This window comes from Ptychodera flava, unplaced genomic scaffold, assembly GCF_041260155.1.
Source record: "Ptychodera flava strain L36383 unplaced genomic scaffold, AS_Pfla_20210202 Scaffold_95__1_contigs__length_380228_pilon, whole genome shotgun sequence".
Lineage (NCBI taxonomy): Eukaryota > Metazoa > Hemichordata > Enteropneusta > Ptychoderidae > Ptychodera > Ptychodera flava.
The window spans coordinates 46,330-62,958 of record NW_027248417.1 but is presented as its reverse complement, the minus strand read 5'-3'; the positions used below and the strand labels follow the sequence as shown (position 1 = coordinate 62,958).

General features: G+C 37.7%; 1 protein-coding gene across 1 annotated transcript; it reads right to left on the bottom strand.

The window, feature by feature from the left end:
• Positions 1-4,139: 4,139 nt before the first annotated feature.
• On the bottom strand, positions 4,140-12,201 carry LOC139129160 (uncharacterized). Its single transcript, XM_070694806.1, has 5 exons — positions 11,955-12,201; positions 11,500-11,812; positions 8,784-8,864; positions 7,263-7,702; positions 4,140-4,857 (listed from the first exon to the last, which is right to left on the bottom strand). Exons 2-5 carry the CDS (start codon positions 11,501-11,503, stop codon positions 4,786-4,788), a joined length of 597 nt encoding a protein of 198 aa, XP_070550907.1. The 5' UTR covers positions 11,504-11,812; positions 11,955-12,201; the 3' UTR covers positions 4,140-4,785.
• Positions 12,202-16,629: the final 4,428 nt, after the last annotated feature.

The following is a 16,629-nucleotide window of genomic DNA, read 5'->3' as shown; positions in this document are numbered from 1 at the left end:
CTATCGTCCCCATAATGTCATTGCATTGAAGAAGCAGAGGGAATTCTGGGTAGAATAACTGGGGGAAGCATGACCATGGATGATGACATTTACCAGGGAAGCAAAACTCCTGACATAAACACTGGAGGATTCAAAAAATTTCAATATTGCACTGGAAAATTTTCATCAAGGCTTGCAGGGTAAAAAATTTACTGAAAGAATCCAGAATTCTCCCAGATTATTTCAGAGTATTTCAGGAATATTTGCAGTCCATGCCCGGAATACATTATTTTTCAAGGATGACAGTACAGTCACCTAACATACAGTGTTCTAATGTTGTACTACTTTGTTCACAATGGTTGGTTTTTGAGCAGTTCAAGCCATATCATTACAAATCAAAGAGATCGTCCTATTTGATCTTTATAGGAGTCTCTTATTAAAGTATCAATTTATGGTTATTTTAAATTGTTTGTGGTTAAAATTCAAAGGTTTTCTGGTAGTGTAACAAACTGAGTTAGATATGATAGGGTTCAATAGAGCTGGCAATGTTACTGTAAAACTAAAGAATACTCGGGAAACACTGGACAGTTTTACAAGTAAACATAGTTCTAGGGAGTCAAGTCGCTCCAAACAAAACAGAAATGTTTTCTGGGTTGAGATTGGGAACAGTGTTCTCAATGTACATTGTTTGACTGTATTACAAGTGGCAGTGAATACCAGAATACATGATCACATAAAAAAAATTCTCAGAGACCCAACATAATCCGTCAAAACTTTCTCATGTACTTTTAGTAAGGTTCGCCTGGAATTATACAGCTGATTGCGATGTCACTGCTGGTGGTGTACACTCACAAAGCATAGTACAGTATGAAATGTGATCAGTACCATGGGCGACATCTCACCATCAGTACATGGTGGACTATTCTATGAAGGCTGAGAGCTGGGGCCAGCAATCACTCTGACATTTCAACTGTGAAACAGTGAAATCAAATGAGATTTTTATCACAGTTTGAAAATTCAAATTTTCAAAATGCAGGGGACAAAAATTACATGATGATATTTACAGAAGATGTTGTCGCTAACCAACAAAAATACCGCAATTATACGGTGTCGCTCAAATTTGATCAGAATGGGTATATACCAGTATGGGTTACGAATGATCAACAATAAATGTTGTTTCTATCTGTTCAGTGGAGGAAAATTCTACGTTGATGTTATGACAATGATTTTTGCACAGTACAACCAGAAAAACAACAAGAAATATTTAAACCAGAAAAACAAGAATGACAAAAGTAATTAAGGTCTAACTTTAGGTACTGGAGGTCAATTTTAGCAACATGCATAGCAGAAACAAGCCCCTCTTAGTTTAGTATAAACGGTCTTCCCCCATCTACTGTCTATGGTTGCAGCTGGTCTGTTAATATGTAACAGTTCATAAACAATGACAGGAAATGAGTCAAGATCAGTGGAGTTTGCCTGTTTCTCACTGCCATGCCTCCTGCACATTTGCAGGATTTCCCTTTTCTTACCTCATTTGCACATTTTTGACAGTGATGTGTTCATTTGAACAAATTCACATCTCAACCCCTGCATCTACCTGTACACCAAATACCGAGATGGTAGCTTTGGCGGTATGGGAGCCTTTGTGTGTGACGGACATACATCCGCACATACACCCACAATATACAGACATACAGACATGCAAATCAGATGCAAATGACTGATTCAGCTTGTACGATAACCTCACATTGGTACACCAAATGTGAGCTAAAAAATAAAAAAAACCAAGATGACATAATTTTACAGCAGTGTTTCCGGTTATAAGTCAGATGCCAGGAATGTAATGTGAAGTTTTTCAGTTTGAAATCAAATGTCACAAAATCAAATAAACATGACAGAAAAAGTAAAAGTACAGACAAGTAACTTGATAATGAGGTAAAAAGGAAAATTATTCATTTAAAAACAAATATTTTTAACAGACTAGCAGTACATTCCTTGAAATATATTAACCATACTGGGTACCTTTACTGAGTTCTACTGATCACAATGAAACATACTGGTAAAGGCTATTCTAAGTATTCTGGTTGATTTTGAGACATGATGTACTGGCCTTCCAAGAGATGGACATTTCAGATGTATCAGACACACTGGTATATTGGGATGTGCTTGCTATGCAGGGTAATTATATTGCTTCCAAGGATAAAAATACCAGGGCAACATTCTATGATATCATGTGCAACAAAATCATTGAGTTGGTTGGAAGGAGTAGAACACTGTGTATGAAAAGTAAAAAAATACTTAGTTTGATTTATACATATGATTTGATGGCGTAATTATGCAAAAAGAAAATAATGGTCAAGCCATATGTTTGATATGTTTGATTAATATTCAGTTAAAAGAAGTATGTGCGTTGTGATAGAAGAGCTGAAGCTATCATAAATTTACAAAATAATTCATTTATATTGCATTACAATTAAAATGTCTCATTTTTGTTTGAGTAACTTTCAAGGTATAAAATTAACATGTCATAAATAATGAAAGAGAAAGTACAAAAGTTTGCATAGGTTTGACACTAAAAAAATATAGAATAAGTAGAGCAGCAGTAGTATTGAACAATAGTTGAATCTGCATTGGTTGTGCATTTCAGGGAGGGGGGTCATCTTATCTAGTCTGCGGCTACGCATATGGGGCCCATACAATGGGTCTGTTGTTATGCACAACACATCCAAATATCACTCGTGAGTATCCAAAATTAGAAAATAATGGCTGTACAGAAACTGATTAACACGGCCAAAGCAGTGTTATATATTTGCAGGACATTTCAGATCAATCTGATTACAATCAGATGTAGAGTAACGGCGACGTCTTTGCTTATGCGGTATTCTCTTGCTGTCGCCTCTCACTACAAGCAAGAGAATACCGCGAGGCAAAGACGTCGCCGTTACTCTACATCTGATTTTAATCAGATTGATTTCAGGTGTACCAGATATATATATTGAGATGTGCTGGCTATGCAGGGTAATTATATTGCTTCCAAGGATAAAAATGCCAGGGCAAAATTCTATGATGTCATGTGTAACAAAATCAGGCCAAAGTAATTAAATTATTTGTTTTGCGTCCACTCTAAATAGAAAAGGTAAGCGTCTAAAGCGGCTGAAAAACACACACAAGAAAATTAACACAATGTATTTGATTGCAGCAAATAAAATATTTTAACAAAATTTTAGTTCAGAAAAGCTAAGCGGTTATGTCCTAAAATTTCCTATTCAAATACACTGTGACAAGTGTGTGTTTTTCATGAAAACCTTAAAAACCTGAGCGGGTGGGGACGCAAAACAAAGAATTTAATTACTTTGGCCTCATTGAGTTGGTTGGAAGGAGTTGAACACCAAACACAACCAAAGTTTATTTGGAAAGCTACAAAACTGGTGAACTCTGAACACGCATAAAATGCTGAATTCACTTCACATTTGCTCTACATTCATCAGCAATTTCTTGGAAGAGGCAACGTTTCTCAACAAGAAAGCTGCACAGCCACAGACGAGACCTCCCTCCCTCCCTTTTACCCTTTCAACCCATTTGCCTTTCTAGAGGTACAACTTTACCACAATTTTACAGTGTCTGTAATTTACAAAATATATGATTTGATGAAAGTGATGATTTGGACAAAAGATGATCACATTTAAAATATTCACTGTACAAATATTGCTTACCCCATTACATGTTGACAAACAAGAGTTTGTACCTACTTGTTACAACTGATCAGTGGACAGACATTGGTTTTTCTGTTGCACTGGCAAACCTGTACAATTGTAAGTAATTATGTATGAATGATATGTAAGTATTTGGATGTCCAAGAAAATAATGTTAATCAATTAATCTGTTTCATCCATTGAATGCTGTAATTTTTCCCGCCAAAATTTTACGGCAACATTCCACCAATTTCTATTAATTTTTCTGTCATTTTGTTGACAATTTTGGACCAAATGGACATCACATAGGCTGCAGGTTTTTATCCAAATTTCGGCATAAACCTGACAAAAAATTGAGACGGTATATTTTACAAAGGCGACCGAAATGGACTTTGGCACCAAGAGGCTTAAAATTGAATATAGGCATGGCAACATTTCCACCAATTATTTTTCTTGACTGGTCTCTTGATGCCTCTACTGATCTGATGTTAAATCAGAGAAATCAGGGTGGTATGTTTTATCAAATCTGCAAAAGTGTTCCCCAGTCTAGAGTGGGTATAATGCCTCCTTGAACAATGCAGCCTTGTTCCATCTCAGATTTCTTATTGGCAACTTGCTGGACGACAAGATTTGTTTGTTAGAGGTGCAGACCTTGTTCTGCCAATTGTTGTTGAGTTAGTGCAAGTCCATGAAGAGAATGGCGCGTTCTGTGTGTCAACTTGTATTCCCTTGTCTTCAAAGGTTCTGTTTCCTTTATCAGGAAGACCCAGCCTCCGTTTACCTGATTTTTGACCTTTCAGAGTTTTTTTCGGTGTCATCTTTTCATTTTGCTCTTCTTGGTACAGTTCTTTAAGATACTCTTCAAATTTTTTGCATTTTTTATCGAGATGGTCACTATGAACATTGAACCGATCAGTTGAATTCAAGGTGATATAATGTATTATAATCAGAACTATTCTGACAAACATGTCTAAAAACAGAAGAACCAGACAACAATTATACAGCCTATCATTGTGGCAGAGCTCAATGACATCAAAATATTGTAAATAAATGCCAACAACTAAAATTACGAATTGAATTGGAAAGATGAAAAAATATGTTGATCTGTTGCTCTTCATCTGTTTTTTTCCTTTCTTTGTAATTCTTCAAGTTCTTCTTGGCATCGGTTTTCAATAAATTGTCTCATCTAGGAAGGAAAAAACAGAAAGGGGCTTTGGAAATAAATAAAATAAGAGAATTAAAAGCAGTTTTTAACTTTCTTATCACCACGTTTTGATACACTCTCATTATTAAAGGAACAAAGTCATTTTTCATGAATTTTGTTTGATACAAGATACTACTTATATTGTTTGACACGTTGAAAGATACTGAATAAATAGGGACAATGCATATATTTGACCTCCGTTTTAGACACGATACATGAAACCATCACGAAAATGAATTAATGGTAATGACCATTAATTCATTTTGCGCTGGTTTCATGTATCGGTAGTTTGTCTGAAAAATAAAATTCATGAAAAATGGCCAACTTTGTCCCTTTAACCCTATCACCACCATTGTTTTGTCCAACCCTTTTGTTTTCTATGGTAAAGTTGGACCTGTATACAGGGAGATGGGGTGAAAGGGTTAAGGTGGTTGGAAAGGCTAGAGCATCAGTTATAAATTTCAACAAAACTATTAAATATAAAAGTAGTCAACATTCTCTGTGGAATAAAAAAAACTAGACATTTGGGCACAAAGGCATTGCAGAGTTATAGCCTGTTAAAACTTCTGAAAACTGACCAAATAAGAAGAAGTTGGGGAGTCCTTAGTGTATTAACTATGGTAGAGGTCCCCTAGCTTTTAATAAAATGTTTGAAAAGGGAAAGTCATTATTTGCTGTTTTTCAGGAAAGTTTGACAAGGCGGTGCTGGCATTCAGAGTGAGTGACTGCTATTGTAAATGCATTTTTAGATTCTTTGAGTGTCAAAGAGGTGTCAAAAGTGAGATTAACCAAAAAAAATGCTCTATGACTTCAAAAGAGGGGTGCAAATATGGCTTGTTTTCAACATTTTTGACAGAATAACAGTTTTTCCTATACATAATTGTATACCAATTTAATCCAACTTTGAAATGAGATATGGACATGGAATTTTTACAGCTATTAACAAGGTTACAGATAAGATTTGTACGGCACAATTTTCCTGCATTTGAAGTACTTTTTGAAAAATCACATTTTGAAATTTGAAAGAATTTTTAATAATTTTTTGATATGTAAACCCATGTAAAATCATAAAAACAAATTTTATTTACAAATCCTGCCGTACAAATCTTACAAAAATAGTGTCAACATATTTATAACTAATTTGGTAATATTAATACTATCCAATTATTATTAAATTCAAATATGTAAAAAAAATATGAAAAATTAAATTTTAATATTTACTGGTGTCATATTTCAAAATCATGGCTGCAAATATACAATTTTTATATTCTTTGGAGAAAATATTAACTAAGGGAGTTATCCTGAAAATTTGAACTAAATATCTTGATTCTAACACTTGAAACTTGACATTAACTCTGAGAAAAGAATTGGTGCAAAAATAGCCTTTCCAACCACCTTAAGATAATGTTGGTCTATTGTTTTTTCGAAGATTACAATTCAACTTACTACAATAAATTTCATGGAAAGTACCATATGAAAAAAGATGCTGCATACTTGAAAAAACTTGCAGATACAATGTACCTTCTGCAATTAAGTTTGACTGCGTTTGATAATTTGTCATTTCAATGTCAACTAAAAGGCTGCATGTTTGTATGTCTGGTACATATTTGCATTTTACCACTATTCCACTAATAGGCTTCAATGTATGAACAATTGGACTATCATGTAGGGACACTGGGACTACCATACAGGGACTACTAGACTACAATGCAAGGGCAATTAGTCTACAATGCAAAGGCTACCACTATCTGACTAATAATATGCAGTGACAACTGGATAACTTGCATGGACAATTAGACCAGAGTGTCGAGATTATTGTAAGTATACAAAGCAAGAATAATTGGACAACTAAGGTTAATGGACTACAATGCAGGGGCAATGCAGACACTACTGCTATAGGACTACTATGCAGTGACAACTGGACTACTACAACATGTATGCAAGGACAATTAGACCACAATGGAGAGGTTTCTATACTACACAGCTAGGATAATTGGACTAAGGGAGACTAACAGACTACAACGCAGGGACAGAATTACATCTGTACAATACCTGGTACAGTGATAAATATCCGGTAGACTACAAGGCAATGAGAATTAACTGCCCTACATGTACAATGCCGCGATAAGACTGCAATGCAGGGAGGATTAAACTTCTCTTCAGGGAAAATGGTTGACTACTGAACAACACAAAAATGCAGTGCTCTGCAGTTTCAGTACCACCTCAGATATTATGTTTACGTGATGGGGTACAAACAAACCCATGTGTACCGGTATACATGCATATGGAAATATACGCATTTGATCACATGGTTTTGTTCTACAATGGTGTATTCAAAGTTGAGATTAACAAATTCAACAACTGCAGATATTTTAATCATTACTCACTCGAACGCTTGTCTCTTGTCCGTTTTGTTTCTGTTTATTCGCTTTCCTCTTCAGTTTCTTCTTTTCCTTCTCCATTTTTTCAAGGATCACCTGGCGTACGTGCTTTTCCGTGACGATATCTCGCAAGGCACAAATCATCGGCTCCAGCACCAAGTCACTGAGAACCAGCATCAAAACCGTCAGGTGTTCTATGATCGACAGTTCATGCACAGAACTCCACAGCGGAAACACAACATTGATTGACAGGATCAAATCATTGGCAAAGAGAAACAAGAGAATCAGTCTAGCCAATGTAGTGGTCAGGGCCAGCAGCGTTGACTTGATGCCGGGATCTGTAGGTTTACGGACAATATGAAGGACCAAGAATTGCTGCAATTCTTCTTGGATGACCTTGAGATGCTGACAGATGATCCTCCAACTTGCTATCTCTGATTGTCTTCCTAATTGTTAAAAAAACAAGTCATTGTCAATGACATACTCCCAACTTGGAATTTGGAAATCATTGACAGAAATTATGGTCATACCGGTATTTGATCGTATCAAAAAACAAATCAATCTCGATATGTATGACATAGGACGTAATCCATGTACCAAGTTTGAAAGAAATCACTCCAGGCATCTCTGAGATACTTACGTGAATGTACACATGGATGAACGGACACATGGACATATCCAAAGCTATAAGTTCTCCCGGACTTTGTCCATTGGGCCTAACGAAGCAGCATTGTAATAGCTCTTCAATTAATCATCATGTTTTTAATTTTCAAATAATTTTTTTCAAATTTTTGGGTTTATCAATACATACATATAAGGGGCCAATAGAAAGGGTCCTATACTATATCCAGTATATACCATATATTCCAAAATCACTGATACACATTCTGTACTGGTTCACTGCTTACAGAATTGTAAACCACTAAACCTTTGAGAGCTGTAATTTTTTCCTCAAAAATTCTAGTGCAACACTTTACCAATTTTTATGAATTTTTTCTGTATTTTCTTTTATAATTTTGGACCAAAGGGATATCATTTTTCATTGGCTACAATTTTTTTGCAAAATTTTGGCAAAATCTGAACAAAATTGACCGGGGGGATATATTTTACAACATGACATGACTTGGAATCAAAGGGTTAAGGTAGAATGCACCTCAGGGGCAGATATTTGGACTCTAAAACTTTTTACAATATTCCTTTGGAACAGCACTTGTGGGGGTTTATTTTGAAGCTAATAGAGTGGGTGAAGTTTTCACCAGCTTAATTTTCCTCACTGACATAACAAAGGGATGGCAGCCATCTTTTTTTTTCAATTATTATTGGCAAATAATGGGTAATTTGTTTCTCAAGTACTAAAATTCGCATGGTGAGCCCCAAATTTCAGTTTTTCTTTTGACTTTGAAAGAGAATGGTTGAGAGTTTGCATTGTGCAAAAGTCAAAGTCTTTCATTTTTGAGATGCAAACTACCTTAAATATTAGTGAATTTATAATGTTCATAATCTGTATGACATGAGGTTGTTACTCACCGATGGCAAATACTGGCCTTGGTACCTGAGGTCTGAGTAACTTTGTACTGTCCCAAGACAGTATGGTTTGGATATCGGCGTCTACAGAATTATGAAAAAGATGAAAGGAATGTTATGTAGGACAAAAGCACAAAGTAGGGTATTCTACTTTATAGATACAAAGTAGAGACAGAAGTTCATTATCATTGTAATTTGTATTCATCAACATTGTCCCAGGGTAAACTCTGGTCGACATCTACAATTCCATTTTCAAATCTATGTCACTGACAAATTACATTATATATTCTTTCTAGCCAAAACAAGGGACTATACCGGTATGTGTCCAACAGCAGGTGACCAACTGCCTGATGTCAGGTCTCCTACCTTGAAGACACACTTAGGTTGTCCTTTGTCAGAGCTACAATGTTTTTATCACATGCCTCTCTCTCCTACACAATTTTTATACCAATTTTTTTTTCAAATAAAGATCATTCGCTTGATTTCCATAAAAGATGAACTTTGTAAAAAGATTATATTCATCATTAAATTGCATGCTATAAATACATTTGAATCACTTTCAGTGGTTTATGGATTGTCTAGCTTTACTTTGTAAAAACCTGAATTTGTGTGTCAAACTCAAGCATGTAATTTGATTAGTTTTACGACAGCAAAAGTTGTCAAGTTGAAAGTGGCAGTGGATGATTTTCAGTTAAATAATGATTATTTGGCATATATCAAAAACAAGCCAGGACATTGCATTTTAATTGGGCATAGGAAAGTCAATGAAAAACACATGTAATCTATGTAATTTAAATGGGGACAATGCCATTATATCATTAATTTATGTTTCAATAAACTAAAAAATTTTCACACCAGAAGAATATCTGAGTTGATTTTTAAAACGGTTCTTACGTCAAATATATATATATATATATATATATATATATATATATATATATATATATATATATATATATAGTTCTTTTTTGTCTCAGTAGAGTTTGTTAAAAAACGCCAGTCTGTAGCCAACACAATGCATAATGTTCTGGTACAGTACCAGTATACAGTGTCATTGTCGATCAATGAATTCTAAGTCTGGACTAAAGTGCAGCAGTACCAGTACAACAACAATAACACATGCAAACATACAGACTGTCACCAAATTGAACAAGAAGCATTTTATCATGACTTTGTGGTAGAAAAAAGCCATTTCACTCTCAGAACAAAAATAGAGGAAAAACATAAAAAAGCTCCATCTTAACTTTTCTTCTGAGGTAACGACACATCTATGAAAATTTAATCTTTTCAAGACACATATATAAACAGTGGTTCATCTTGACAGGGGATGGGGGATTCCCGTTGACATATTTGCACCCACTAGTAATTTGTCAAGGGGGATCAGCCCCCATGAAATGGTGCCAGTCAGAGATAAAAGTCAAACATTAACTGGTAAAATCCCCCCCCAAAAAAAAAAATTTGGTAAAGGGGAAAATCCCCCCTGTTGATGCCATCCTGGATGAAACACTGTATGAAATGTATTTCAACAGATTTACAATGTGTTATGCACACCTGACACCACATATTATCACTGTGTGGTGTGGAATGGCTTGAACAGGTATCCCCATGGAATGCAAAACGACACAAATGGACGAGTTTCTTTCATTTTGATACTATGACATCTGGCCATGGCGTGATTATTTTTTAGGAAAAACTTCAATTCACTGGAAAGCTTCAATTTGCATACCATTATAGCCATCGTCAAGAGTTGTTCCGGCCAGCCGGCCGCAATGGCACAAATCGTTCTCATGACAAATCACGTGTCTCATGACATCATGCCGAGATGAATCACAGCTATAAAGTTTTCTTTTCATTCCAGTAAAAATTCAGACCACTAATTTTGACCATCCAAATTTGGGATGGAGGGACCAAGAATCTCTCCAGTCTGACGCTTTCCGAATGGTCCATTGACTGTATTGTTGACTATTATACGAGTACAAATACTACTGAATACATAATTGACACAGATTATTGACATGGCAAACTACAGTAATCTTGTTGTCGACCGGATGCTCCCTGCCACGACCGAACTCGTCCCTAGATAGACCATGGAGGTAGTCTCTCCTTCTACCTCCATGGATAGACTGTCAGAGAAATATATTCATCGGCCTCAAACCTAAGTTACACAGATCACTTGCAAGTTTGGTCAGGTAGATCGGGTATGGTCAGGTAAACACGAGTCAATATCGTATATACCATGGATGTTACATCCATGTATATACCAAGGAAGCACGGCTGGTCGTCGACGGTATAGCTCTATAATTTTAAGCAAACAATTAAGAAGCATTGTCGTCTCCTATAGTCATATCATGGATTTAACATCCACGGTGGATTCCACGGTACTATCCACTTTGCGCTTTTGTTGCGACCGTCACCTGGAGGCTGGTATTGCATCATTCCAAAACAACCGCACGAGTACTCATCAAAACAAACAATCTCCTTAACAGCGGAGAATATCCTTGTGCGGGGAATTTTTTATACTAAACCATGGATATGCTAGAAGGAGCATGATTGTATGAAAGCAGTCCTCATACAATTCTGGATACTTTGAGGCATTGCGAACTTGAAATCCGGTCGTTTACCGTATATGTATAACATGTTGTATAGCGTGCATATCGAAGACCACGGTCTGTGCTAAAATATGTCGTCGTCAAAAAAATAGAAATAATATCACACTTACTCATATCGTCTCTGGCAATGCCATTATCCTGATGGTGTTCCTCTCGTTTCCGTTTCACCTGGTCCAGTATGGCTTTGCGAATGACACGGACACAGTCATCTCGCTCGATTCTTTCCAAAACATCAGCGATTTCTTTCAGAGAAGTTTCACGTAGAATCTTGACAAGGGCTTCATAGGTCGGACGGCCACACCGCTCACGAGAAAATTAATGCATATCGGATCCAGACCGAATTCCTCGAGAAATGTATGATAATCTCGTCCCAGCGGTTCCTCGGCGTCCAGTCGAAGAGACAGCTGGTTGGCTAACAGATAGCTGGAAGGAAATGCACAGAAGTGAAGCGCTCCGATTGTGTTGTTATCTAAACTGTCCTGTCGGCGGTTCATTTTAGAAAGGCCTGATACCATCGACGATGCCGTTGAAAACAGACCAGAAAGCAATTAATCGTTAACTCAACTCTGCATGTTAACAGCGCTACACATGAGCCTCTACACATACAGTCTGCAGACGGAGTCCAAGACTAAAATGGCGACCGACGCGTGAACAACAAACAACAAGTATGATAGACGACGCGGAGCTCCTCCGAGTTTATTTCTGCATGCGCACAGCAGTCCCACATACCCCCTTGCAATGTGTGTCACGGAATATGACGCTCTTGGACGTTGCGGTGTGCTTTTAAGACGTTAGTTATTGATATCTGTCACACTAAAAATGATATCGTAAAATGTTTGCCAACACCTTAAATATGTAAACAATAACAGTACTATTTCATCATTCAGACAGGCGTATTGATATATACACTGTAACTGAAATCCGTTAGTAGTCATGTGGTTGGGTCTATTTTTAGACTGGGGATTCCCCATCCGGTGTCACTCCAACGATGCGTGGCCTCATTGCCCAGTAAGTGTCGCTGTGGTGCACGTGTATCGTGTGGGTGGCTCGATACACAGGCACTTGGCTCATCGCTTCACGAAGCCCCTGCCCCCACCCCCTCCGATGAAATTACTCGTAGTATCACAGGGGTTTCGCGAAGCGACGAACCAAATGCCCGTGGTGCGATACACGGCGATGGCCGCTGTGGTATGCGTTTCTATGGAAAGCCGTTCGGGACCCCCGGCGACAACAGTCGAACCAATGCAAAATTACATAGGAATACAGCGGCGACAACTGTTACACAAATCTGGCTGTTCAACTGGCGACAACAACAAAATTTTGACCGGCACCGACAACTCCAGAGCCGACAACTGTAGAATATCACCCGACACCTACAAGTTAACACCCGACACCTACAACTTAAAAGCCGACACCTACAACTACAGCCGGCTCACTGGCCCGGCAGCGCTGTTCATTTGGAAGCGCCTGTACTCGATGCCGCTGGCGACAACTCCAGTCAATTCAAGCGGCGCCTACAACCAACAACAGTGACAACAGTGACAACAGTGGTTTGTTCATTAGTAAACGCATGCGCACTAAGTTGTACCAAAATCCGCTGGCGACAACTCTGGGCACTGCTTGCAGCGGCGGCGACAGTTCTGCTAATTGGTAGGCGCATGCGCATTTACATTGTACCAAATGCCGCTGGCGGCAACTCTGCACTGCTTGCAGCGGCGGCGACGGTGGTGCTCACTACCAAACGCATGCGCATTTAGATTATACACAAGACCTACCAGTCTGACAGTGCTGTTAATTTTTAATTGTCAGTAATGCAGTTGTAATGCCTGTTTGTGGTGGGCTATCGGGAATATTAGGAATTGTCACATGTATACTACTCTCTCTCTTACTCTCTCTCTCTCTGTGGTCCTTTTGATCTATAGTAAGATTGGTTGTTTAACCTTTATTGTAATTTATATATCATGATCCCATAAGGGGATACGATTTCAATAAAGATTTTACTTTATCAACTATCGTTGCAGTCTGGACACAATAGCTGAAAACGAAGTTAAACATTCTTGACGAATGAGCATGGTGAAATTTGAATCCCCATGGGGAATGATAGGGCTGTGTACTCACAATATGTATATTGCCCATCTGAATGTCTTTCTCAGGTATGATTTCGTATCCCAAATTTACCTAGCAATATTATACCAAGGCTCTAATACTTAAATTTTTAGTAGTTTGTCGTGTAATAAATGGAAAGTGGCTTCACACATCACTCATCACGTCTTGTATGTGTTTTGGTGTGTTTAGTGTCTGAAATGTTTTGGCTGTTAGTGTGAAAATTAACAAACGAATCGTTAATTTTAAAATAAGCCATGGCGAGACGTGGGCGTAGTCAGATGTGTCTTTGACAACCTTGCCTCTTTTTTTATCCCCACGTTTCGAAACCAGAGCGGTCTCTTCCTCAGGCGCCTAAGATATATGTATATCTTTTTTGTTTTATGTCATGATCACGTCGATATTGTTGATCTTCTGTTCTTCTTGCAATGAAGCCAGAATATTTATGTTTGGATCGTCATGTGTTCGTTCGTTCATTGACTTGTTCCTAATACAAAAATGCCGTGGACTTTGGCCTGTATCAGTGTATCGCTAATGTTTGGATTTCTTTTGTATGCGATGATCGGTTGTTGTGGAAATATTTCATTCAGGCTTAGTGTTTCGTCCTTGTCTATGTGTTCCCAGTTTTCGCACATTGCTGCTTTTTATAGCTTGTGTTCTTATGTATATTGTTTTTTCAAGGCCATCAAATTCTCCAAACAAGAACTACCGTAACATAAATGCAAAATACAAATTTACACAATACTGTGTCACCAAACACAGAAACAGGAAAAACAAAAACTTGCCAGAAAAAGACGGTACAAGAGGAGACGCCATATTATCTCAAACGCAATGAAACTCCGTACAAATGCCGAACATAGTGGTTTTGTATAAATGGCGGCCAAATATATACAGATGCGTGTGGAGCTGACACAATTGAGGATATAAGATGGTCGCTTTTTAATACTGCCACGTAGCGTCGTTATGATGTTCACCGATGTAACCTTTGACCTAACACGAGACTCAGAGTGTAGAACTTGCAAGCTTGAAGGCAAAGGAGCTTTTCACAAAATTCACGGAAGTTGCAAAAAAGCAAGCAAAACTAGTTCCAAAGTCAAGAGGAAATAAAGATTCTTTTCTAACAAAACCACCCGGTCTTTTTCAAGGCCATCACATCCTCCAAAAAGAGAACTACCGTTAAACTCAACCATGTCATGTGTCCGCCACAGCACACACATAAACATAAAAAAGCAAACAGAAAATTCAACAAACGAAATACGGCTTCTCAATCAAAAAAAGCGAGAAGCCAGAATCGTAAAAAACGACGCATTGCCCGTAAAATAAACGAAAGGTCAAACAAAGCAAAGTACTGAGAAAAAATTTCAGATTCATTAAAAACCTTTCAAATCAAACTTTAACAAATGTTGAAATAAAAGCATTAGGCAAAGGCTTGAAATTTATTCCTACTCCAAAATGCCCTTACAGAAAAACTCTTGTTCGTGACATGAACAAATTTATTCGCACCATGAGATTGCGTTACATAATGAGTTATGAGAAACAAACAATCTAACAGACATCCGTTCAAAGATAAATCCACGTGGACACCACGAACGACGGATAATCACAAACTGGAGAACTATCTCGAAGCAACTAAAATTGAGATAGCGGAAATTCCTTTCAGAATCCATATCAAAGTCAATATGACTAGAGCTTAGAAAACTGCTCTGAACAATCTGTCCAAAAACAAACAAATCACTGTAAAGCCCTTCGATAAAGGAAGATGGATAGCAATTGTGAATACGACAGATTATTCTATCGACAAAGTCTCATACCTCGCTTCTCAATCCCTGGTTCTCGCATTAGCAAATGTGTCAACAGCCCATTAACAGTTTGTCATTCTTTTGTTTTCCATTGAATATTTTATCAAGGAAATAATATTTATATTAGATAAATCTGATAATTGAGTGGGGGCTTTATACAATCGAGAGAGAACAACACAAAACCAACCGACATGTTCAAATACTTATTGAGAAATTCGTGTCACCCGAGCGGCACTTTCAAAGGCTTCATTAAAGGCGAACTTTTCCGATATGCTCGCACATGCAACAACACGGACTTCATTGAAAAGGTCAATTTTTTCACACGCAAACTTCAACAACGAGATTTTAGAAAAAAAGAATGATATATCTCATATCAAGAAAGATGTTAATCTCACAAATCGTCAACGATACCTCACTAATAAAGATAAGGGAATGACATAAGAACAAAACTGGTTTACACAACGACACAACTGTTTGAAAATGACATTGAACACTGATATTTTTTACATTTTTTCCCATCCACCAGTGCGTTTAAACCAGACGCTGACTGTAAACTGACTACCCCATCGATAGCCACCCAGCAAAGCCACATCAACCTTGCCATTACCAGCGAAGAAGGCAGAATTACCAGAGATGCCATCAGCACCACTGATGGTTACGCCACCAACGGCCGCTCCTGATCATCCGTAGCAACTTTCATCGTTGTGGGAATCATCGAAAGGAAAATAAGCAATCAAGGACTGATCAGAACATTCGTTTGGATTCTGCGCATCAAAGATCACTCTGACGTCATCGGGCGATGGTACTTTTTTGAAGATGATAACCTCGTCAACCAATCCATAAAAATATTCATTAGACTTGCCAACACCTGCCTGACCAATATTAAGAGGTGTATCCTTGATTAACATATCTCCATGACAACAGGTTGGTCACCAGCTTGTTTCTTGTTGTCAAGGTAATATTTTAGAGTTTCACCATGTATGTCATGACGACGTGATGCCAGCTATTCTGTTGAGCCAGAAAATTAACATAATTGCACGTTTGAGGATTGTTAGCAGTATTAACACCACCACCCAACATCTGACCAGACATTTCTCTGCCCATGCGTATTTCCCAACTTCCGGTTGAGTGGTAACCATTGGAAACGATGCCTTGATAGTTGGACCATTCACCTGTTCTCTTAAACCAAAGACTGACGGAAAAGCTTGATCCCCAGTTGAAATTATGTAAACTATCGACATTAATTTTCTGGTTGCCATTGAAACTTGCAGCTTGTCCGGATACTTCGCCAGATATGTATGTTACACCACCGATTGCGTTTCCATGGTGATGGTTGCC

What these genes read in the sequence shown, in the direction of transcription:
- LOC139129160 (XM_070694806.1), bottom strand. An exon ending in AAGGCCAGTATTTGCCATCG is followed by an intron (nt 7,703 to 8,783) that starts GTGAGTAACAAC and finishes TTTAACAATTAG; the next exon opens with GAAGACAATCAGAGATAGCA. An exon ending in GACAAGAGACAAGCGTTCGA is followed by an intron (nt 4,858 to 7,262) that starts GTGAGTAATGAT and finishes TTTCCTTCCTAG; the next exon opens with ATGAGACAATTTATTGAAAA.